The sequence below is a fragment of the Ammospiza nelsoni genome, chromosome 5, assembly GCF_027579445.1.
Source record: "Ammospiza nelsoni isolate bAmmNel1 chromosome 5, bAmmNel1.pri, whole genome shotgun sequence".
Taxonomy (NCBI): domain Eukaryota; kingdom Metazoa; phylum Chordata; class Aves; order Passeriformes; family Passerellidae; genus Ammospiza; species Ammospiza nelsoni.
In genome coordinates this window covers 66,153,825-66,177,767 of record NC_080637.1, presented here as the reverse complement: position 1 = coordinate 66,177,767, position 23,943 = coordinate 66,153,825, and the positions used below count along the sequence as shown (strand labels likewise).

The window sequence follows — 23,943 nt, the reverse complement described above, 5'->3', positions numbered from 1 at the left end:
ACCAAAAGCAGCTGTGTGCTGAGCATGGATCACTCTACTGAAAGTTGACTTGTGAACAATAATTGTGACTTACTGGCTTTTTTCTAGGAAAACCAGGAAAATTTTGTGAGGATTTTAAAATAAATCAGTAACTTTTGATACTGCAACCCAGGACATGCAAGTGACCCACACTGAAGTCATGAAACAGGAACTTGAAGCAAATGTGTAACACCTGCAGCTGATCTTGTTCTGGGACTGGCACTAAATGCTTTCAACAAAAGGTCTCTTCTTATGTTATCCTAATGTGGAAAATGAGATAAAATTCTGAGTGGCTTCTAAGTAAGAATGTTCTAGTGAGAATATAGAGCAGGACCCTAGAAGGTCAGTAAGACTGGCTTATGGCATTGCTGAGCATTTGTAAAATGCACTAATTATATTAAGTACCACTGTAAACCAAAGAGTTCTCCAGCCCTGAGCACTAACACCACTCTCCATCAGGCATTCAGGTGGACAAACTGACTGGCAAAGTGTCTGTCCTGAGGATGTACAGGAGCAGAGGGGTGTGGAAATGCACAGTGTTTCTCTCTGCCTTGACAATGACTCCTCATGGTGAGGGCAATGGGGTACATCTGACATATGTGCTGAAAATGAAAACGCAAATATTTACTCTTATTTATTGTAAAAGCAGTTATTATAAGAGATACTTATGAATGCATTATATGATATTCAGTGCCTCTTTATATCCCATGTGTACAGCATGAGGAATGTATACCCTCTAGAGGTGTGTCCATGCACCTTACTACTGCTTACAACTCAATTTTTAGTTCAGGGTATAAAATCTTCAATTTTCAGGTTCAGGATAGATTCAAATTTTTTGGGGCGCTCAAGCCCAAATGCCCACTCAGATGTCTCACTGCCTTTGATCTCTGGACATGTTCATTTCAGAATTAACTTTGAGAATACAAAGATTTACATAATTTAAATAATTAATCTTAGCTTTGAACATTTACCAGACACTGCTACGAAAAATTCCATCATCTCTTTCCTTGTCCTTTTTCCATCAGCTGTTAACAATGGATGGACATTCCATACCTCACAATCTGTAAAATTACCAAAAATCTAGTGGAAATCTGTAATTGCAAAGTTTATACTTTAATTAGCAGTAGTAATTACTGTCTATCATTCATAATGCATTCTGACCAATAATTCTGATGAAGTCATTGTGAGATGCTGTATTAGTAATGAGAGGGTAAAATACATTACAGCCCTGTTGCAATATAAAACAAACTGATTAAAACCAGAACTCGTGGGCACAGCCAGGGGCACAAGCATATTGCCACCAAAAAAACCCCCAATTAACATCTGCACTAACATGTCCTGAGGCACAGGAAAAAATGCTGAAATTTAAGAAAAGGAGCACTACCTAGTCCAGATTTACACATGACAGCATCACCATCTTGTTTCCATGGGGAAAATGTTCCCAGGGATGAATCCATTTGTGTTTTCCTGAAAAAATCTACAGAGCTTTGCTTACAGAGGTTGTTTTGGGGAGACAAACAGCATGCAGTGACTGAGAAGTTGTATTTTTAGTTGTGAGGGGAGAAAACTGGCTTGGAGGAGACTGAGGGAAGCCCTCAGTGAGGTCTGCAGCTTCCTCCCAAGGGACAGCAGAGGGACACATACAATCTCTGCTTTCTGTGACCAGAGACAGGACCTGAGGGAATGGCTGGAGATGGGTCATGGGAGGTTTAGGCTGGATACCAGGGAAAGGCTCCCCAGGGAATGGCCACAGCCCCAAGGCTGCCAGTGCTCCAGGGGCATTTGGATGACACTCTCAGGGATGCACAGGGTGGGATTGTTGGGGTGTCTGTGCAGGGCCAGGGCTCCCTTCCTACCCAGGATATTCCACAACTCCATGCAATGGAATCATGGCTCTGTGGCTCCAGATGGCAGAGCCTGAGGCTCCTCCACTGGGGCCTGTGTGGAGGAGGAGTCCGAAGCTGTGAGTTGGAAATTTGTCCAGGAACCTGTTCTGCTGAAAAAATCCACTGCAACTTTTCCAGGAGGAGGTCATTCCCAAAGAGAAATGGAGGCACAGGAAGACTGGAAGGAGACAGAATCCTAGAATTGTTTAGGTAGGAAAAGACCCCTTAGATCACCCAGTCAGGCCATTAACCCAACACCACCCTGTCCACCAGACCAGAGGGGTCTGAACAAGAGAGACAAGCCCAGTGCAGGAATATCCCCAGGGACATACTGGAAGGAAGCCTAAAAGGCTTTGGGTGGATTTAGGTATTTCTACACTATGGCCCATCCCTTACAGGGATTGTAACAAGAAGTATTTCTTTCTTTTCCTTTTCTCCCTACAGACAGTGAGTGTGAGGACTCTTGTAGATTCCAGGAAAGGAGTTCCCCAAAGCAGAACATGAAAACTGAAATAAAATAGAACAAACACATCAAACACAAGCCATTAAATAATACAGAACATTTATTTTTTTTTATACCCTAGGAGCTGGTCTAAAATATGTGCCTATTTAGTCCTTCAAAAGAGTGAAAGATACTCCTTCTTCTGTGGGAACACAGCACTCCACAGCTCATCCATTCCTTTTCAAAGTAATGAAACTCTCTTGGCAAATGTGTTTGTGGGACTGGACTCACCAGGCCTGGCAAGCTCATGCTCCTTTACTTCTCTGTTAAAAGCATCACAGGTGAGTCTTTGGTGAGGTTGGGCTGGGATAATGTGATTATTTCCAGCTGTCCTGGAACTGGCAGTAATGGTGTAGATGTCGGTTCTGGGGTATTTCCACATGCAACAAATTTCTATCATTCCTCTTCTGAAGTTTGCATCATAGATGTAGAAGAGGATTGGTTTAGAGGCTGAGGAACTGAAAGAGATCCAGGTGATGGCCAGGAAAAGCAAGGAGCTCTTTCTGTAGTCTGTTTCCTGTGGGTGCCACAACTGTACCATGAAGAAAGGCAGCCAGGACAGAAGAAAATTCAAGACAAAGATGGAAAACAACTTGGTAGTTTTCACTTTTCTTCTTAAGACAAGATTCATTGTCCTCCTTCCAGCTGTGCCTTCAGTCCCACTTCTCCAAATGTAGGTGAAGAGTTTCTGGTAGCAGCGGATAATAAGGAGTGATGGGATCAAAAGCAACAGCAATGAGAGGTGGAAGACACCAGAGGTGACTCCTAGCTCAGAACTGGGGAGGAAGAAGTTGCAGTGGTGGTCACTGCTGGAGCCATAGAGATAACAGGCTGGTGATGCAAACAGAGCACCACACAGCCAAGAGATCAGAGTCATTCTCTTGACTTTCTCCCTGCAAACTCTGAAATTCAGGGGATGGATGAGAGTGTAGCATCGATACAAGCTGATGGTGAAGAGCACATCCATCTGGACCCCGGGCGTGAGGTACTGGATGTACCTGACCAGCCGGCACACGCCGCTGCCCAGCACCCAGCGCCCGCAGCTCAGCTGCAGCAGCAGGAAGGGCGCGCTCCCCACGCTGCTCACCAGGTCTGCACACGCCATGGACGCCACAAAATAGTTGGGAGAGGACTGTGTCCTCCTCCTTCTGTAGATCACTGAGCAAACCAGGAAGTTTCCCATGACAGAGATCAGCCACAGCACTCCCCAAACCACGCTGGCAGCTGCGATTTCCCCTGGCCTCAGCCCATACTCTACCAGAGAGTGGTTCCTGCTCAGGCTGGCTCCTGGGAATGGAAGTTCTGCCATCTCGTAGCCAGCAGGAGGGGAGGAGGCTTTGGGGCTGCTCGTGTTCTGCATCAGGAGCAAGGTAAAGAGAAGAACAGGACCACTGCTGTTATCCATGCTGTGAGAAAACTTGGCTACGTCTTTTGCTCACGCTGCAGACAGAGAGGAGAGAAAAGGTTTTGTTGAACAACTCTGTGTGAAAAGCCCAAAGTAATCTATAAAACATAACTCTAAGTAGTCTCCATACTCCTTAGAGTAGTAGATTTCAGAGAAAAGGGTCAGAAATATATGGAGACACAATGTGTCATGGCAGAGAACATTAAGTTTCATGCAGATTTTTAGGAATGGCCTGAGTATTTCAGACAGTCATTTCTGCCTACGGAAAGATCAGTGTCCTGTTCACAGCTGGAGACTGAGGCGCCACGCCACCAGTGCAGGTAAGCTGCAAACTGAGCAGAACGTGGCCCACTGATCCCAACAATGATCTGTACTTCCTGCTGTCCATGGAAGTGTCAGAAAAGCAGACCAAGAGGGTACCTGCATCCTTGACTTGACCTTGAGCTTTGCAGCAGAAGGTAAATACTTAGGGAGGAGGTCAGTGTCCTCAGACAGATGAGATGAGAGGTTGGGGGAGGGATGGGGGAGCTTTTTGAGTTCCAGCAGTGGAGCCTCAGCTTGGCTTGTCAGCACACTCAATACATGTGGCTGCAGTCAGCTGCTGAGCATCTCTGTGCTCTGGAGAAAATCCAGGGAGATGGGGAATGTCCTTACCTTGGTTGGGGGCCTTCCACCCCGGCAGCAGCAAGGCTGACCCTTCACAGCAGGACCAGCCCAAAGGTTCTGCAGGTCTATGGGTGACCCAAGGGACAACTGAAGGACTGCCAGAAGCAACCGACACCAACAGTCAACCAAGAACCTCTGGCCCTGATTTTGTAACAGAGCTGAGAACCACTGTGGCCCAAATGCAGCACCCAGCACCAGGCCTTGCTGACCCTCATTCCCTGCAGCCTGCCCAGGTCGCTCTGCAGAGCCTTCCCAGCTTCCTGCAGATCCACAATGCTGGCACAGAGCAGTGTCACTGCTGGCTGCCCAGTGGGGCACTCGGCACCCTCAGCCATGGTCGCTGCTAACGGTATCAGACACGACTGGCCTTGCCCAGCTCTGGAAGGACAGTCACCCTTGGGTGACACATTTTCCATGATAATAACATATTCCTCGATAAGCATATGAGCAGCTTATCTGCTCCCCCCCCAATGCTCAGTAACTGGGGTTTTATGAACTGCTTCACACTTTCAGAATTTCAGAACTTCAACACTCATTGTCTTGCCTGTCACCCCAAACTCAAGCCCTTCAGCAAACAGAGTTTTCAATTTCATACTGCTTTTAATGCCCCTCCTCCTCCTGCTGATTTATCCCAAGGCAGGAAGATGCCAAATTCCTCTTCCTAAGCATCTCTGAAATCAAAAGCAGTGGAAGGTTAGAAAAGGCCTGGTAGCCAAATAGGAGAGGCCCTCTGTTCAAAATTCCTCTACAAATCAGCACCAACTTTTGCTGTGAGAAAGCACTGAAATTCCTGGGATCTGGGTGGCACTAACACTGATATTGCAGGTCAGTGCTGGCCACGGTGTCACCAGCAGAGCAAAGAGCTCATCAGCTCAGACAGCCGTGGATCTCCTCCCATTAAAACCAGCAGGCGGTGAATGTATAGGAATGTGCTGCTTTCCAAACTTTGTAAAATACTACTAAATATAAATGCCTCCTCTGGAATGTGGCCATTGGGAAAAGATGTTGGACTCTGGGTTGGTAGTGCTGCAGCAGAGAGGAAAATTCAATTACTAGTTTATCACTGAAAAAATCCAGTTTGAAAGCAGTAAAGAGAAGGAAATGGAGCAGGAAGTCAATTTTCCAGTATGGAAAAACATTCCGAGGCATTCAATTCTCCTTCTTTTGATTTCACATGGTGTTTATCAATGTTTTGATTTTCTAGATATAAACAAATCATATAGTCCTTTCTGTTTACATGTTTTTCTTAGATTTTTTTCTCCTCTTACATTTCCTGTCCTTCAGGATGATATACTGGTATATTTTACACAAAATAAATACATCATGGGTAAAATTGTGCATATCTTTTTCAACCAGACTTGGAAAACCGGGCACTTTACTGGGACCACCTGTGCTATCAAGATTTATTTTGTGGCTAAAACATTAGGAGAGCTAAAAGGAGCTTTTATTTGAAAAGGAGGTTCCATGCTGTGTTGCAGAGGAAACTCTCAATGTGCCTTATGGTATTTCACTTTATTCTTAGTGAGTTCTAAGGCCCCAGCTCTGAGCAGCATCCATGTCTTTAATACAGGACTTTCCAGGCAGCTATTTAGATTACTTTTAATTTGAAGCTCTTTCACTATGAAATGAGAGTCAAAACCTTGATTCCCTTTTGCAGTGTATTTGCTAGAAAAGTCACAGTCCATTGTAACTCAGATGAGGTGTTCAGCATGTCTCAGATGTAGCCCAGCACAATTCAATTTGTTCTGCACCAAAAAAAGGAGGCTTGAAGGATCTTGTGGGAAGAGGTGAATGTGAGACAGGAAGCTCTGGTTGAACAGCATGAAGGAAAGATTATTGCCATCAAACTTTTAGCAGAAGGTTTTAAATACTAATTTCAATAAATACACAGGACTGTGGTTTATCCTAGCAAACATTAATGGCTATTGTGTTTCAATTTACAGCTACACTGACTTAAACTTTTGTTCATTAAACTTTTATTCAGTTGCTGTCTAGATCTCCTGTTCTGAGCTGTATTGTATGGCTGTTTTCACCAGTCCTCCTTACCTTCGGTTATGGGGGGGAAAAGTAAATCCCCCAAAAATAAATTGAAGGAGACTGAGGGGAGAAGTTCTATTTTAACTTGTGAGGGGGAAAAACTTGGAGGAGATTGAGGGGGCCCTTCATGGCTGTCAGCTGCTTCCTCATGAGGGGAAGCAGAGGGGCATCTCCGATCTCTGGTCTCTGTGACCAAGAACAGGACTTGGGGAAGGGCCTGAAGTTGTGTCAGAGGAGGTTTACGCTGGATATCGGAAAATATTCTTCCCCTAGAGGGTGTCGGGGACTGCCCAGGCTCCCCAGGGCATGGTCACGGCCCCAAGGCTGCCAGAGCTGCGGGAGCGTTTGGACACCGCTCTCAGGGATGCACAGGGTGGGGTTGTTGGGGTGTCTGTGCAGGGATTGTTGGGGTGTCTGTGCAGGGACTGTCGGGGTGTCTGTGCAGGGACTGTCGGGGTGTCTGTGCAGGGATTGTTGGGGCGTCTGTGCAGGGACTGTCGGGGTGTCTGTGCAGGGCCAGGACACGTTTCTCACCCGGGATATTCCCAGCTCAGAGCCCCACAGCAGCCCTCAGGGACAGTGCCCGGGCCACCTGCGGCTCCTCCCGGGACAGAGCGGGCCCTATAGGCCTCCATGAGGGCGGCGCTGCCGCGTTCGCCGGTGCGGGGCCGGACCCGAGCCGGCCGCCGTCGCGCCGGGCGGGGCCGCGGGAGGAGCGCGGCGGGGCTGGGATGGCGGCGCGGGCCGGGCGGTGCTGCCGGGTCGGGCTGAGCGGCGGGGCTCTGCTGTCCCAGGCTCTGCTGTCCCGGGCTCTGCTGTCCCGGGCTGCCAGCGGGGTTCCAGCCACCCCTCGATGGGGACGCGCCGCTTTGTCGTCGGCGCCCGCGGTGAGCGGCAGGGAAGGGCCGCAGGCTCGGGAAGGTGAGCGCGGCGTGCCCGGGGCGGTCGGGCTGCACCGTCGGCATGGCGGGCAGGGCTGCACCGAGCGGTGCCTGTGTTAGGTTGTGCCCAAGGGGAATTTCATCGCTGTGTGTGCTCCTGGGAAGCCTTTGGGGTCGTGCCTGGCCTGTGCCAGTCGGAGCTGGCTTTTCCCGGTGGGCATCTGGAGCTCGGGAGGTCGCTGAGAGCGCCTCTGAGTGATGTCCGGTGATGCTGTCGTAGCAGACGGTGTCGTGTCCTGGCCTGAAATTACATATGTTTTTAACAGATGTAGTAAAGTTGTTGTGATGTGTGGCTGTATGTGAAAACACCACGAAAAAGGTAGGTCGAGGGATAAAGATAATAATAAAGATAATATTCAGATAATAATATTATCTGAATATTATCTCTTGCACCACCCTGAACAGATGTATCGTTCGGTTTAAGATTTTAATAGCAAGAAAAGGATGAAGAGGCATAAAGTTCTCAGATAAAGGAAACAACATGTGAAATCCACAAGTTTTTATGGGGTAGGGTTGTAAGATGAATGATATAAAAAAACCCAAACATCCTTTCTTAAATCTCAGTCATTGCTTTATGGTAAATATGTACAATCGATGAAACCTCTGAATTCAAACCAGACTCTTGAAAATAATAGTCATCAGGTTCACCTTTGTATGTCTGAGGCCACATTATATTCTGGTGTGGTTTTTGGACAGTGGGGTTTGGAAGTGTTTTAGAGTTTGAGGAGGAGGAGGAAATGAAGACAGGCATGCAAAAATCAGTGTTTCGTTTGGTATTTGGAGACTTAACGCATCCCCAGGGATCCCTCACCACAGCTCCAGGTGAAATCAGTGAGCTGTAAAGTAGAGCCAGGAGAATCCCAGACCTGAAATGGATTAAACTCTTTCACTTCCCGTTCCACTTTCTCTGGAAGTGCCTAGGGAGCAGGATCAAGGTGTTCCCCACTCCCAGTTCTAGAAGAGAAACAATCCAATGTCTGAACTGTTCATGAACTGGTAGTTGTGCTGCAAAGTGGCACAGGGGAGGGTGTGAAGCTGAGCTGTCAGAAGGAAAGGATGGAGCCATGGCACTCTCCTTTGGAAATGGGAACTCTTAAATTTATCCATTTTGTGCTGCTCGTGTAGAGTGATTTGTGACTGCTGTGTGGGAAAGGGGAAAGGGAGCATAGAAATGAAGGCAGAAATGTTCTTCATTTTTGTCCTTCGTTTTTGTCCTCCAAGTTCTTTATAATCTTATCTTTTACAAAATTAATTGGTAATCTTTACTACTGAGTATCTGATCTTCCCCTTCTTCCATGTAAAGATTGGGGAGCATTACTGGATATTGTCACAAAACTAAAAAAACCCATACAGAATTATCCTACATTTTTTGCTCTCAAAACTGTAGAATAATTTATTTTTAAAATGTCTTTTTGTTAATCCCTTCTATTTTTCCTTCTTTCAGGCTCAGTAAGGAGAAGAGGCAGGACACCACAGTTTGTAAGATCAGTGAGTACTGAAATTTACAGGCAGCTCACGTGTTGGGAGAGTTTTCTGTGTGTTGTGTCAGTTTGCCCAGCAGCCCCTTCTGCAGTCAAATCCTGGTGGAACAATCCCCTGGGAGCATTCCAGGCCAGCACCCGCCTTCTGTAATCTTTTCAGTCTGTGTTATCAAAAATATACACTGAGCTGATGGTTAACTTGCACTGACACCAGGGAGTGCAGGTCTGAAAAGTATCTTAAAGTGGCATTTCCAATAACCCAGACATGTCAATGTTGTTTTCAGGCTGAGTTTACAGGATTTGTGGTGCTTGCTTTCTGGCACAAAACTTTTCTATTTCTAAGAGCATTTGGCTGAAATGCTGGTCAGTTTTTGGAGGGTATAAGCTATTTCTGCAATGTACTGGTACATTGTCCCTACACTGGAATTTCTATGGCAAGAAATTTCAGCATTATTAATTATGAACTGTTCCACACCTACAGAATTCCAGAATTTTAGAACTCATGGTCTTGTCCCTCGCCACATGTTCAGGCCCTTTAGAAAATAGAGTTTGCAACTCTGTACTGGTTTGATTCCCCCTCCTGATTTATCCCAAGGCAGGAAGATGGCAAGTTATTCTTCAGAGGCATCTCTGCCATCAAATGCAGTGGAAGATTGGGAAAGGCTCTCTGCTAAAAATTCCTTTACAAATCAGCACTAACTTTGGCTGTAAAGGTGTCTTGAAATGCCCAGCTGTGGGAATTGGTTCTTGAAATCATTGTTTGATGTGTTGATCCTGCCTTGTGGTATATTCCACGTATCTCCTGTCCCCTTTTCCCTTGAACAGGCTGCACCCCCCAGGACAGAGAGGATGGCTGTGGATCAGGACTGGAGCAGTGTGTACCCAACAGCAGCTTCCTTCAAACCTGCCTCTGTGCCTCTCCCCATCAGAATGGGCTACCCAGTGAAGAGAGGAGTGCCTCCATCAAAAGAAGGCAACCTAGAGCTTATCAAGGTGAAACATGTGCCATGGCTGGGGGGGTCACTTTTAAATTCACTGTTCACTAAGGCTGCACTGCTTTGACTGGATTATTTGTTTTGGAGACTGCTTTCTGCTATTAAGTCTTATAATCCTCTCAAATTTCTAAGTGGGAACAAATATAAAGTTAATTAACAAGTGAATTATATCAGGAGACTTTTTAGGGTGATCATGCCTGTGACTTTTGTCAGAGATTCAAGTCTTTCCCTAAATCAGACTTGAGAAGAGTCTGCTTAAATGAATATTTCCTTAAGCATGTTATATTGCCTTAGCAAATGTGAGAAGTATAATCAGATTTCAGTAATGCCCATTTACTTCTGATCAGACAAAAAGCTATTATTTTGGTAACTCTTAATGTGTCTGTTTCAGATCCCCAATTTTTTGCATCTTACTCCTCCTGCAATTAAGAAGCACTGTGCTGCTCTCAAAGGTGAGAGGGGAGGTTGAGGGGTTTTTTTTTTGTTGTTTTGTTTTGTTTTGTTTTGTTTAGTTGGTTGGGTTTTTCTTTTTAAACCATCTCTGGAAGTTTTCAGACAGAACAAGATGTGACTGTGTGATGGAGGTGAGGCATGGTACACTTGTGGAGCTGGTTATTCAGCTGGCTGTGGCTGGGACTGTCTGCTTTCCTGCTGCTGCCAGGAGTCATCCAGGTGGTGGCAGATAAGTCTCAGGAGGTTGCCAGCACAAGAGTAAGACTGAAATGTTACTTTAGCACGAGACCTTGCTTGAACTGATGAGTTGATAGTGCAGTGCTTTCCAGAAGGTGAGTGATGAATGTGACTCAGTTCTCAGAGAACTCTCTGATTGAGCAGGCTTCAGTCAGTAGCCATTATGGGCTGCATTTAATGACCAAAGAGCTTTTAATGTGAGACCCTCTGTGAGAGCAGGGTCTGCTGGGGAGACACAGGGTCTACTGGAGTCCAGGAGCATCCTTCCACCCAGAAAAACTGTGAGGGGAACCTGATGAACTCAGGCAAAGGAAGCCTGTTTTGTGAGACACTGTAAGAACTTGCCAGTGAACCTGTGGATTCCCCATCCTGGAAGTGTTCAAGCTCAGGTTGGATAGGGCTTTGAGCAGCTGGATCTCGTAAAAAATCCCCAAAGCAGGAGGGTCACTTCCAACCCAAACCATTCTATGATCCTGTTTGGCAGTTGTGAGACTGCAGCTGCAGTGCTGTATCCTCTTTTGGGGAAGCCAGTACAAAAACAGACAAGGCAATACAGGAACAAGTCTAGCAGAAACACTGCTGTTTGCTAAATGAGTATGGTTTCTCAGACTAGTAATTTTAAAAACATGTATTTTTATTCATTTGAAAGAAAAAAAAAAACCCAGCCAAATATACCAAAGCTACAGGTATATAACATACAGATAATACAATGAGTGTTTTTCCCTTGTACAGATTTCTGCACTGAATGGCCAAGTGCTCTGGACAGTGATGAGAAATGTGAGCAGCATTTTCCCATTGAAGTTGAAACAGTAGATTATGTTTCTTCAGGGACTTCTATTCGGAATCCCAAAGCAAGAGTGGTGACCTTAAGAGTAAGTGGTAGTTTTGGTAAACAGCCTTTGCTTCAAACCCCTCAGTGCTTGGGTTTCTTTTCCAAACATGCCAGTGTGATCTTCTGTAAGGAAATGAGAGAAATGGAGGGAACTCAAAATCACACACAAGTAAGTACATCTATGTGTTCCTCACCAAATGTGTCCATTCATATTCACTGGCCTTGGGACTTGTAAGGCATTGTGGGGATGTGGGGATTCTATGCAGGTATAAATTGTTTGAATACTCACATTATTTTTGTCTTATGACTTCAGTGTGATACTATCCGAAGAAATTCTGCAAATTATGAACTGTTCCACACCTACAGAATTCCAGAATTTTAGAACTCATTGTCTTGTCCCCCATCACATGTTCAGGCCCTTTAGTTTGCAACTCTGTACTGGTTTGATTCCCCATCCTGATTTATCCCAAGGCAGGAAGATGGCAAGTTCTTCTTCCTAAGCATCTCTGCCATCAAATGCAGTGGAAGATTGGGGAAGGCCTGGCAGCTAAGATGAGAAAGGCTCTCTGCTAAAAATTCCTCTACAAACCAGCACTAAATCAGCTTTTTAAACCATCTCTGGAAGTTATACTATGCAGGTATAAATTGCATCCTGAATATGCATCCTGAATAGCTCACCTTGATAGAAGATCTGCCTGTCTCAAGTACTTCCAGAGTTCAGAGTTTGGATTTTCCAAGGAATTAAAATTGTTTTCTCCTTTTCTTGAAGGTTAAACTTTCCAACCTGAATTTGGATGACCATGCAAAGAAGAAGCTGATTAAGCTCGTGGGAGAGCGGTACTGTCAGGAGACAGATGTGCTCACAATTACAACAGACAGGTGAGCTGCCAGAGGGACACAAAAATATTGTAGCAATGCCCACAGCTGAGAAAGGACTGGGTGTCTTCCAGTAATACCAGTTATTGTCTTGGTGAATTATTATAATTTAAGGCTAAAATGGCACTTAATTAACACTTCTCCTGTTATTAACTGTTAAAAACACATTTTAAAAGAGTTCAGACTTAATGTATGTTGGATTCCACTTTGGCACAGGGGGCAAAGAAGTTTCTAATGTCTCCAGAAGATTTGTAAATCCTCGGGTATTGTATACAAGGTATACAATATTTTCCTGCTGCCTTGCAGCTGCCCATTCTCCTGTGTTCTTATTACTCAAGCTTCCGTGATATTATTCTTGGTTGTGTGTAATTGAGAAGTACACAGGAATCAACCACACATTTCCTTAGATTCCCTACATTACACAGTACAAAGTTTGATGGTAGATTTTAACCTTTTGTTCAGAAAAATGTTTCTGCATTTCCAGGTGTCCCCTAAGAAGGCAGAACTATGATTATGGCATGCACCTGCTCACAGTTCTGTACCACGAATCCTGGGTAAGCAGTTGTGCATGGATTCTAAATGTGCTCTCTGTCATATTTTAAAGTAAATGACCTTACAATTCTATTCTCTTCCAATTCACTTTTCCTCAAATTCAGCCAAGAGAACATTTTGCAGGATTCAAAACTCCTGTCTGTTAATTAGAATGTCTTTTCTTGAGCTCTTCCTGGGCTGCAGTGAACCATGGCTGTCATTTGGAAGTGTTCTTTTTAAATGCTCTCTCACATACCTTGTCTCAAGCTCTCTCTTGCTCAGAAAAGGGGCAGCCTTCCCACTTTCTGACTGCAGTTGTTCCTTTCACAGGGAATTCTTCACATTTGTTTGCTGTGTTTTTGTGGTTGTGTTGGTGCCCTTCAACAATTTTACAGGCATTTTTTACAGAAAACAAGTGAGCAGTCTGAACTGAAATTGTTGTTGTTGGAAATCCATAGTAATGTTCTGGATGACTGAGCTTTGTTCAAATGTCCCATGTCATTATCCCATTGTTTGAGACAGACAAAGCCTTCACCATCTCCATATGTCACTCTTACAGAAGTTGTACCTCATCCACTGCTAAAGCTCATATTTACTGTTTTCAGTTGTTCTAGAGTAGGAAATGTCTGCATTTAGCATTTTTTATGAATTGTTCTTGATTTTCATCACTGCAGTGCTGATGTTAAGAACATCCTAAGGAGGCTAAAATATATTTCCCTTTCAGTGGCACTTGCCTTGAAGGATAATTTTGTAATTTTAGAGTGCATCAAATTAAATTGGTGGTGAAAGATAATATTTGCTGTAGATTTCAAGTACACATGGATGTTTTTCTCCCCAACAGCATCACGTTGCATTACAAATCTTAAATTAATGGCAGCTAGTTTCCAGTATTAAGCAATGACAAGGAAGCTAGACAGTGCTCACTTTAATAACTTCAGACAAACACCATGGCTGTGCTGGGCTCCAGCTTTAATTAGTGCTGGCAGACAGGGCTATGCAATATTGATATGGGAGTGTTCAGTGTGTATTGAATATGCACAAGTCCCTTGCACTTTTATTACCTTTCATCCTCCACGTTAATATTTGATGAGTTTGTCAATCACTTGTAATTGTCTTTGATTCCCATGAAAAGTTAATGGTTTCCTGAGACATGGGATTTTATTTTGTGTGACATGTTTTATTTTGTGGCATGTTTTTTTCCCCCCTGATCAGGGATAATGCTTTTTAATAACTTGCTGAAAGATAGTTTGGATCCATTTTGTAAACCATGAGCAAACAGTGTGTGGTTTATTTTCATTTACATGAACTTTAATATTGGAGGGGGATGGACAGGGCCTGGCCTTCCATTTTGGCAGTAACATCAGTCCTGTTTGCAGAACTAATTGTAGGATTTGATGACTTTCCCAGCAGAGTAGTGCCACACTGTTAATGCATGTGGCTGATGGAATTGAATCAAAATATGAGAGCAGTGTTCCATTCCTGCTGAGTGAAGGAAAGCTGGATCCATGTAACTTCTGCCCTCAAGCCTGAAAACTTTGCCCATGATCTCTTTAAATGTGACAGAACTCCTATGATTTATGTTAGTATCTGGATTACTGCATTTTGTCAGTTGGAAGCATGCATAGGGGGAAATGTTATATGCAGATATACATCAGGAAATGGAATTTCAAGTGTAATTATGTTTTAGTTGCCAGGAATGCATCATCCTTTCACTACAGTTACAAATGCAGTATCAGACCCTTGAGTTCACTTATTTTAAAACAGTCTTAAAAATCTTCAAAACCTAAGAATGTTCATTTATTTTCTCATTCTAAAATACTTGGAGATGTTTTGCTTCCTGTTTGCTAGTTGTCTGCTTAATTAAACACAGATATTTGTGTTTTTTAGTTTTCAGAATATATTAGATGGCTGAATTGCTCCAATTAGTAAGAATTTAATTTTTTTTCTTTGTACTTCTGTGATTCCTTCCAAATTATGCCCTAGGACTGTGCCTGGATTAAATTATTCAGTGAAAGAATGAGCCATATTAATGGATTATTAATCAGCAGCTTAACCAGTTGCATTTTTGCTGCCTTCAAATGCTGGTCCTGCTTGAATGCTGTAACATCACTCCAAACCTGGATGTGTGTTTATGGTTCAAGTGGTTTTTAAAGAGTTAGAGTTTGCTGCCCTCGAGTGGTTGAAAGGATCATGGATGGATTTCTTCACACAGCTTGGATTAATAGTTAATCACTCAAAAGTCCAATTCTGTCAGGAGTTGAAAGTAGGAATGAGAAGCAAATGCAGCACAAAGTCAATTTTCCAGTAAGGAAAAACATTAGGAGGAATTAAATTTTTATTGCTCCAATTCCATGTGCTGTTTCAACATACACAGGATGAGGGAGAGTGAAGGATCTTGATTCAGCCTTGCTAAGCTGGGATCTTAAAAGATTACTAAAAAGTTGTCCGGGATTTTCTATTCTCCACTGCTTCTTACAGTAAGAAACAGAAAGGTGAGGGTAGGAAAAAAATGAAGAATGGGCAGACAGCATGGCACTGGAGGCTTAACTAAAATTTATCAACCCTGCAGCTGTACAGCTTGATTGAATTTCAGGGGAATTACTTTTGCATTTCCTTTTAGAGTTTCAGTGGCAAGGCACTGGTGGGATGCAGTGGCTGTGTTTGCATGCTGAATGGGTATTTTTACATGACCACTGATGATAACACTCAAATCTACCATACAGCTTTTCTTTAGGCTTCATCTTCATTTTTTTTTTTTTTAACTAAAGTAATTTTAAGCCATTCCAAATAAACATAATTTTTACCACTTCAGGTCATGCCGGTAATACTTGGTAACAGCAGAATTTTGCAGTTTCATAGTGGGAGTTAACCTTGTAATTTAGCCTAAAATATGTGGAAAGGATATGAGTCCACTGCTGAAACCTAAGCAGGTCTCTGGCTAGTTAGGATTCCAAAGCTCATGTTAGGAACACTCAGGATGTTATGGCATGGGGGTTGTAGAGTGGCAGTGGCAGGTGGAGGGGGCACTCAAGTCTTGCTGAAGCTCCCTGGGCACTTTTAGCATCACTGAAGATGTTCAGGGTGAAGCTCCTGACTTGGGGACCTTAGAACAATGAAGGGTGGTGTAATTGTGCCCTCCCTTCCTAGGGCAGGCTTCTCTCTCAGCGTGGTTTAAGTTGTGCAGACTGAGGCTGAGGTGAGGCTGATCTGTGAATGTTGGAATGTGTCCTTTGTTTTGAACCATGGATTGCGTTGCCTGCTCACCAGAATCAGCTGAGAAAATCCTCATCAGTAATGGGAGCCAGAAAAGGTGAAGCTAAAGTGGCTTTATCCATATTCTCTGAGTTCAAACATCTAAAATCAAAGGAAGGAGGTTTCCTGACAGGATATGTGTATTCTAGTAGAAGAAGGTTACACTTTTTTTGTACCTCTTGGAACCAAAAAGGATGAGCATTTCATCAAAAGGTTGAATTAGGAATTGTCTTTGTAATATTTCTGACTGTAGTAAGCTTTTTGTAATACTTTGTGCTTAGCTCCATGTTTGTTGTTGCTGGAGGAACAACAAACTCTTTTTGATGCATAAATACAATTTTTGAGGCTGTTCAGTTTTCAGTCTATGTTGGAGTGAAACAAAGTCTCGTGGGGCATAGACATTAATAAACTGAACAGAAAATCATCTTGGATTTTTAATATCACTGATCTGTCTTGATGAGATCAGAATCTTATCTGGTCAGCCTTCTAAAAACAAAGTGAGGTAGATAAATACCTTACAAATGACCCTCTCAGAAACCTGGATTTTCCAGAAAATGCATGCAGCTACTCCAGCCTAGGGAAATTAGATATTGTCCTTAGTTTTGAAGAGACTGATGGCAACTTTCCTGAGTTAGTTACAGGGACAGAGACCAGACTTGAGAGCATCATTAATTATGGCAGCATCTCTTATGTAGTATTAGTCTTTAGGGCAGAGTTCTGTTTTTGTTTCTCTGCTTGTTCTCCTTTTGTGTTATGCATTTGTACCTCACTGCAATTTTTATCCTGATAATTTCTCTTGATTTTCCCTTGACCCTCTAGAGGTCCTACCTGTCCTGTGCCATTGCTGTGCCCTAGAAAATACAGTTCTTCTTATTCAGAAGAACGGATTTTAACTCATTCCACATCACCAAGCAATTACAATTTCTGTATCCAATCTCATATAATTCAAATAGGTTTTGCCTTTCTACAAACTTGTGTTGAGATTTCTAAGTTGTTAATTAATTAAGTAGTACAGATCAAAGTGTATTATATCCAAAGAGATAAGCACATAATTGTTTTGGCAACTCCTCTTAGGATTGAAAGTTCCCAGAAACTTGGAAAATGTTAGCATAGCTGTTATTTATTAGGTGAAAATCTAAGATTATTGTATCACAGAGCATCTTTTATTTCAATGCAATACAAAGGTATAGGTGTATTTATTCCAGGCTATACAGAGTTTGAAATTTGACTTGGCATTTAAGGAACTTTGCTTCCCTTCAAAAATAAATCTTTTAAAATACCTGGTCTTTGCTAAACAGCATTAAATATTTAACTGTTCAAACCATTGACAAGAAAATTAACCAACATGAGTCATGTTTTTAATTGCCCTCAAGATTTCTGTGTGCCACAAGAGGAATTTTAGTTAATTTTTTTTTCCCAAAAGGAAGATCAGGGAACTGAAAATTTTAAGCCTCTGTATCACTGCAGCAACAAAATTGTGCAAGTTACACAGGCAGAAAAAACCCCAAGCACATTGATGGTGAAATGCCTGCTTAAGAGATCCCAAATTCTTCCCTTTCTTCTGCACTTTAAGGTACCATATAAAGAGAAGCCTTTTGTTAATGGCTTACATGCAAAAAGCAACTTCACTGTCCAAAGTCTATTTTAGCATTCATACTCTTTCAGAATTCAGATTCAGCACTGTAAAGGTTTGTAAATCTCCCAAAAGACTGGCTTAAACTGTAGCTAAAAATTTGCTTAGAAACAAATTCTTGCTATGTTTATGGCATTGAAAAAATAATCCTTTATCTTTGCATTAGGAAGTGAAAAAATAACCTTTTATGCCTCTTTAGTCATAGGTTTAGATCTTTGACTTTATATGAAAAAATTGTTTTCTGGTGTTTTGATTTGGGTTTTTTTTTATTCTTATTGTAAGTTTTTTAAGAGGAAAAGGTTGAAAGTATCAGCTGAGTGCATCTTTAGCCAAGCTGGATAATACTGAGATTCTGTCTTAGGTGTGATAGAATGAGGAAACCATTTTTAGTGAATTCTTATTTTAAACTGGTTCACAGATTTGGGCATTCTAGAAAAACATTATGCAATATCACACTTGGATTCCACTTCTCACACTTTTATTCTCATTTTTAAGACTGCAGTTTTAAAACTGGTGAACAGTTTGGAACATGTTCACTAACATGTTAAGTCTGCAGGGGACAAAAATAATTCAACTAATAAAATTTGAGTGATAAAGACCTAACTTTTGAGCTTTATTTAATTGTCCTTATTAGTTTTATTCATAACACTTTAAACTGAGACTGCAACATTTTGTGTAACATTTCCACTGTTCAAGCTTCATGGTGCTTGTCTACCTAGAGTATGCTTCCAATTGCCTGTATAATCCTACAGTCACTTTTCTCTTGCAGTAAATTCTGTTGAAAAGATATCAAAGTTTCACTGGATACAGTTTGCAAAAACTAATGGATTTGGAAATCTCCCCCTACTGTCAAATCCCTTCCTGCCTTCCCCCTCACCTCCCACCGCACAGTCAAGATTTTATTTTAAAATCCATGCTGACAACATCATTCTGCTGGGAAAGATTCCAAGAAAGAAATACTCCACAGTTGCTTTAAAATCTTGCTTTGTAATTCTCAGTAAGTAGGGAAATCTTAATCTATTTATCAGCATGCATCTCCAGAATCCTGTGAGTTGCTGTGTACAGAGAAGGATATTCCTGGAGAGATAAATGTAATACTGTCATTAGTCCTTGTTGTTTCTGCTGTGACTGAGAAGTGTTTAAAAGCCTCGCAGGGGTTTTTTGTTTGAACTTCAGGCATGAGTTTGGTCCAGGGAGTGACCAGCAGTGATACCCATATTCCCTTACCCCTGAGAAACCCTATCCCTGTGAGAGAGGCTTTGGATTGGAAATTCTGTTGGAGTTCAGGGGAGAAAATGTCTTGGATAGCCACTCTGCAGGTAACCAGGGGATGTGTAAAGCAGGATGATGCTGTTAATATAAAACTCTAAATCTCCACCCTGGGTTGCAGGGTTTGTCAAACAGACAAGGAGCACTTCACTGTGCCCACTTGTTCCATTAATGTTTCAGCAGTACAGGGCTACAGGATGTCCTTTTGTTCCTGTTTTTCCCCTCCAGAAATTGAGTGAGGTCCTTTTACTCCTGTGCTTTATTGTGTCCAGGGTTTAATGTCAGTCATATGAACCTCTGAGCAGTGTGGATTGCTGCTTCTGACTAAACATTTGGACTCAGACTCAAAAGACAAGAGATGCCATTTACCAGGTGCAGGACACAGCAGTTGGGAAACTGTTTTAAATTCAGATGGAGGAATCCAAGCACACAAGAGTTGCAGGGTGAAAAAAATCTTGGGGCTTAATTAAAGGTTATTGAATACTGTGGCTTGACTGCAGCAGCCTTGATCCTTAGTGGAAAGAATAACCTTTAAATAAACAAATGAAAATACCAGCACACACACTCCTCCTTACCCTTCCCAAACAAAATATACCCTGAACAACAACAAAAAAACCCTCCTACATTGACTTGCAAGATTTTTTTTTTAGTTGTGCATAGCACAGCTAAAAATTTACTGAAGAGCCCTTTTTGGGCAAGTGATTTTAGAAAAGACAAAATCAGTGTGATGTAAAGGCTTTACTATAAGGTTTCTTTGAATATATTTCCAGAGAAATGCAAGTTTTATTTAGGCATGATTTTGTAACAGTTGTAAGAAAAACATGAATAACAAACCTAAACCCAAAATACTTCAAATTGTGATTCTTACATAGATGAGGTAATATAAAGATATGACATATTGGTTACATCAGTAAAGTACTAAATAATTATAAATACTCAAATATACAGCCTGCAATATATAAAAGTGGAAATATATAAAAATGCAGATATATCACTGAAGCATCTGTATTTATCAAAGTACAATAAGAACAGCATTTGAAATATTCCTTAAAGATTCTTTCAAGGCTTTCTGGAGACATACTGAAAGACAGAATTGATACAGAATAAGTGTATTTACAAGCACTGGGATGGTGTCTTCTGTCAGTGACCTACTTGTGATCCTGTCTAATTTTGCAGCACTGGTTGGGTAAAGATCAGCACCTTGTGGATAGAGATTCTGTTGAGCAATGTATTTTGCAGGAAGAAGAAATGGATTTGTTGGTGGTGCTTTTCTTCATGAATCACTTCATGGGTTACTTGTTACTGTCTCACTTTCCCCCAACCAGCCAGTGCAGCCAGACCAGAACTCTGTGCTAGAGACATAGTTCTGCTTCCAGAACTGCAGTGCTGAGGGCTCTTTAAAATAACTACTTTGCAAGGTTTTTAGTTACTCATTATGTACAGTCCATAAGCTTTTTCTCCCACTCTGACTCAGCCAGTTGTATCTGCCAGATACAGAAAGAACCTGGTGGGTGGGAGAAAGGAGTTCATCCTGCTCATACAGGCTTGAGTTACAAGGAGGAAATACCTTCCACCATGAATGCAGTTTTTATTTAAAGGAAATTGCAATGAGAGATCAATTTCTTCAAATTATTGTTGCTTTGTTTCAGTCCTGGGTAGTTTTTAAGGTTGTGCATTTTCTTTCAGAAAACTGAGAAGTGGGAGAGCGAGAAGTCTGAGGAAGACATGGAAGAGTATATCTGGGAAAACAGTCAGTCTCAGAAAAATGCCTTGGACACCCTGCTTCGAATAAAAGCCTCAGAGAATGTCAGTAATGTCACTAAGGAGGAGCTGCTGGCGTCTGAGGTGGTTAAGAATTACAGAAACTCAGTCATTGCTCTTAAAAATGAAGGTGAAACAGAAAGTAACATATCTCAGTACAAGGAATCTGTGAAGAAGCTGCTGAATATACAAGCATGAGAAGAGCAGATCTCATTACAGAGATATTCAACTTCTGTGTTAATATTTCTGATTATATGGATGTATAATTATTCAGAACTTGAGCCAAAAAGTTGATGATGAGTTAAGTCCTGTCCATGAATCTTGTCTTTTGAATAAAGTATGTTTGGATTCATACTGGTAACTTGAATGTTTTATTCTGTGTTTTGTTAGCATGATCAGTCCTCTGCTTAATCACATTCTGATTTCTCACACTTTGGGCATTTAACCTAGAGCAACAATGTCAAAACTAATGAAATTAGTTAATACTTCTAGTTCCATTAATTAAAAGTCTGAAAATTAGGAGCTCTAAATGCTTTTCAAATGCCATTCAGATTTTTGCCTATGTGTAAAATAAGGATAATGTTGCCTAAGAATCTGACTTGGAGAGGTGTTGAAGCACTCTGGATGGTTTAGGTTCTCAGTTATTATGAGGGCAAACAAATATCCTATTTTAAAGCACCTGTCTTTAAAATAATGGAGTAAAATAAGGTGGAAAATGGGATGGTAATGGGAAAGTGAACCAGCAGTTGTTGAGAATATCCCAGAGTACCTGGGACAGGAAGAATGATGAGAGTTGGTGAGGTGAGTTTGTAACTAAATAGAAATGGACTGAGCCTTGTTACCCTCAGGCCTGCTGACTTCTCTGTTGAATGTACCCAGGCTTCAAGGAAAGAAAAAAAGGTTTGTAGCATCCTATGTAGCACAGAGAAAGGATTAGATGGATGTTTATCTTATATTTGATAATTTGTAATTGATTTAAAACTCTGGAATCACAATTTCATTGCCTTCTCATAATTAAGAAAAAAAATTCCTACCAAACCTTGAAAGGGCATAAATAAATCTTGCTTTTGTTCTACCTTCCTGGCTTAGTAAGATTTCAACTTACAGAGAAAGTCATTCTCTAGAAGGGGCAGAGGGAGTTAAGGATTCTGCATACCTATAAAAGAGCTGCCCATGCCAGCAGCTCTTTGAGCAGAAGCAGTGTAAGAAAAAAGACATTGAAAGCTGAGGGGAATTGATCCCTGCAGCATTCTGTGTGCTGGACTCACTCCCTGCTAGGATTTCTCACTGTGTGCTCTGTGTGTACATACAGCCAAGGAGTGCATCTCCTCCCAGTGCCAAAACACTGTCAGTTTAGGAAGGATTCTTCTTAGGTCAGGATTGTTTTCATATGGTGAGAGACTGAGGTTAATGCAGCAATTCCTATGAGAATTTGCCAGAGCTGTATAAAGACTGAAAATGTTCTGTAATCCCAATTTTGCACTGGCTGACCTGGTTCTTTAGTAGTCCTTCCTTGTGGATGTGTATTAATGTAAAATTTTAGCAGAAGCTTAATGTGGGGAAAGTGTCAGCTGTTATCCTATATCCAGGGACAATGAGGGCAATGTTTAAAATTCCCATTTGAAATGGGAATATCTGTATAATTCCAAATCTCTGAACAGCCATCAAACCAGAACAACGGAGGAAGTAAGTGCAGTTTGACTCAAGAGAATGGGGCCTGCAGTTGTGCCTGGCTCTGTTCCAGAGGCAGTTTGTTTCTAGTATGTGCACAGGAGAAATGTTTCCTTAATTAGCTTTGTCAGTGCCTGCACAAGGGCTGCCCTAGGAGCCAGCCTGGGGAGCCAGTGGTGTGTCCAGGGCTGGCAGGAGTGAGGCCCTGAAATGCCTTAAGAAACCCCAAATCCTGTAAGTTTGCTTTTCTCCACAAAGCTGTCCTTCTGTATCCAGGACATGTGAGCATCTGAGAAAATCCTCTGCAGCAGAGGACATCCCAATTTTCCTTTGCTTTTCACAGAATGGACCTAAGCAGAACTCTGGAAGTCATGGCTGAAACAACAATTTGACCTTATAAATAATAACAATGTAGAAAGAAATGTTCTTTCTGGTAGAAAGAACAGCACAGCAAGGGAAACTGACTTTTTCATTAGCTTCACAGCTAATTGATGGAAAACCTAAAATACACAGGCATGTCCAGCTCTCTCTGAAGTGTTCAAATCTAGCTTACATACATCCTATAAATGTTTCAAGTAACACAAGCAGGATTTAAGGTGACTCTCCTGAGCACCAAGTGTCTCTCCCAAAAACAGGTGATGCCTACTGGCCAAGAGCAATGTTGGGACAAAACTCAAACTTACACTTGTGATTACAGTACAGAACTTGTGTAATGCAGTGGGCAGGACAAAAGGCAGCTTGGATGCTATTTTGAGCTCTTGAATGTTCCTCTCTGCTATTCTGCTTCTGCCTCTAAACTGTTTGTGTTTGAAGGCGACAGTATTTCTCTGTGACTGTGCAGAATACCTGGAACACTGGGATCTTAACTCCTGTGGGAGCCTTCCCAACCTCAAGAATATAAAATACAGCACATATTTTTAAGAAGTAAACTACACATCTCTATTTTACTGTAGAATACTGCATCATCCTCCATCTCTCTGGAAGCCTGTGCTGAAGTTTAAAAACTGAAGAGTTAGAGATTAAGAGATTTATAGGTTAAAGCAGCTCTGCAGCACAATAAGAAACACATCTTTAGCACTGGTCACTTATTAATGTGTCATGTACATTACAATGTAAATGAGGTGTGCATCCCCCTGTGCACACCTGTGGGAACTTTCCTTTTATGCCCCATATAAACATTCCTGAGAGTGGACATTTTTTTTCCCCTGTTTTCAGGCATAATGATGCTACAAGCACAAGGAAGGGATAAAGGGGCAGTTGCCTAAAAAGGGATGTGCTATCTGCACAAATCATCTTGCTACCAATTTCTTGCTTTCCCTCATACCTAAAATGTATTTATTTATTCATTTTCTTGTGACTCTCTTAGTCTAATGAAATAGCTCTGCTGTTGTGCTTCATCTAATCCTTTTTCTGCCTTTTTTTTTTCCTCTCTGTCAACAAACCAAGAAATCTCTTCAGAACACAATCTTGCTCCAGAAGCATTTGCTTGTGGGACAG

The 23,943-nt window shown here is 42.1% G+C and overlaps 2 protein-coding genes across 2 annotated transcripts; one reads left to right on the top strand and one right to left on the bottom strand.

Annotated features, from left to right (window-relative positions):
• Window positions 1–2,587: 2,587 nt before the first annotated feature.
• LOC132073537 (probable G-protein coupled receptor 19) lies at window positions 2,588–3,817 on the bottom strand. Its single transcript, XM_059472630.1, has one exon. It carries the CDS (start codon window positions 3,809–3,811, stop codon window positions 2,588–2,590), a length of 1,224 nt encoding a protein of 407 aa, XP_059328613.1. The 5' UTR covers window positions 3,812–3,817.
• A 3,405-nt stretch (window positions 3,818–7,222) lies between these two features.
• On the top strand, window positions 7,223–21,136 carry MRPS35 (mitochondrial ribosomal protein S35). The gene is made up of 8 exons (XM_059472223.1): window positions 7,223–7,435; window positions 8,900–8,943; window positions 9,762–9,929; window positions 10,323–10,383; window positions 11,354–11,493; window positions 12,223–12,332; window positions 12,814–12,883; window positions 20,701–21,136. Exons 1-8 carry the CDS (start codon window positions 7,246–7,248, stop codon window positions 20,971–20,973), a joined length of 1,056 nt encoding a protein of 351 aa, XP_059328206.1. The 5' UTR covers window positions 7,223–7,245; the 3' UTR covers window positions 20,974–21,136.
• The last annotated feature ends 2,807 nt before the right edge of the window (window positions 21,137–23,943 follow it).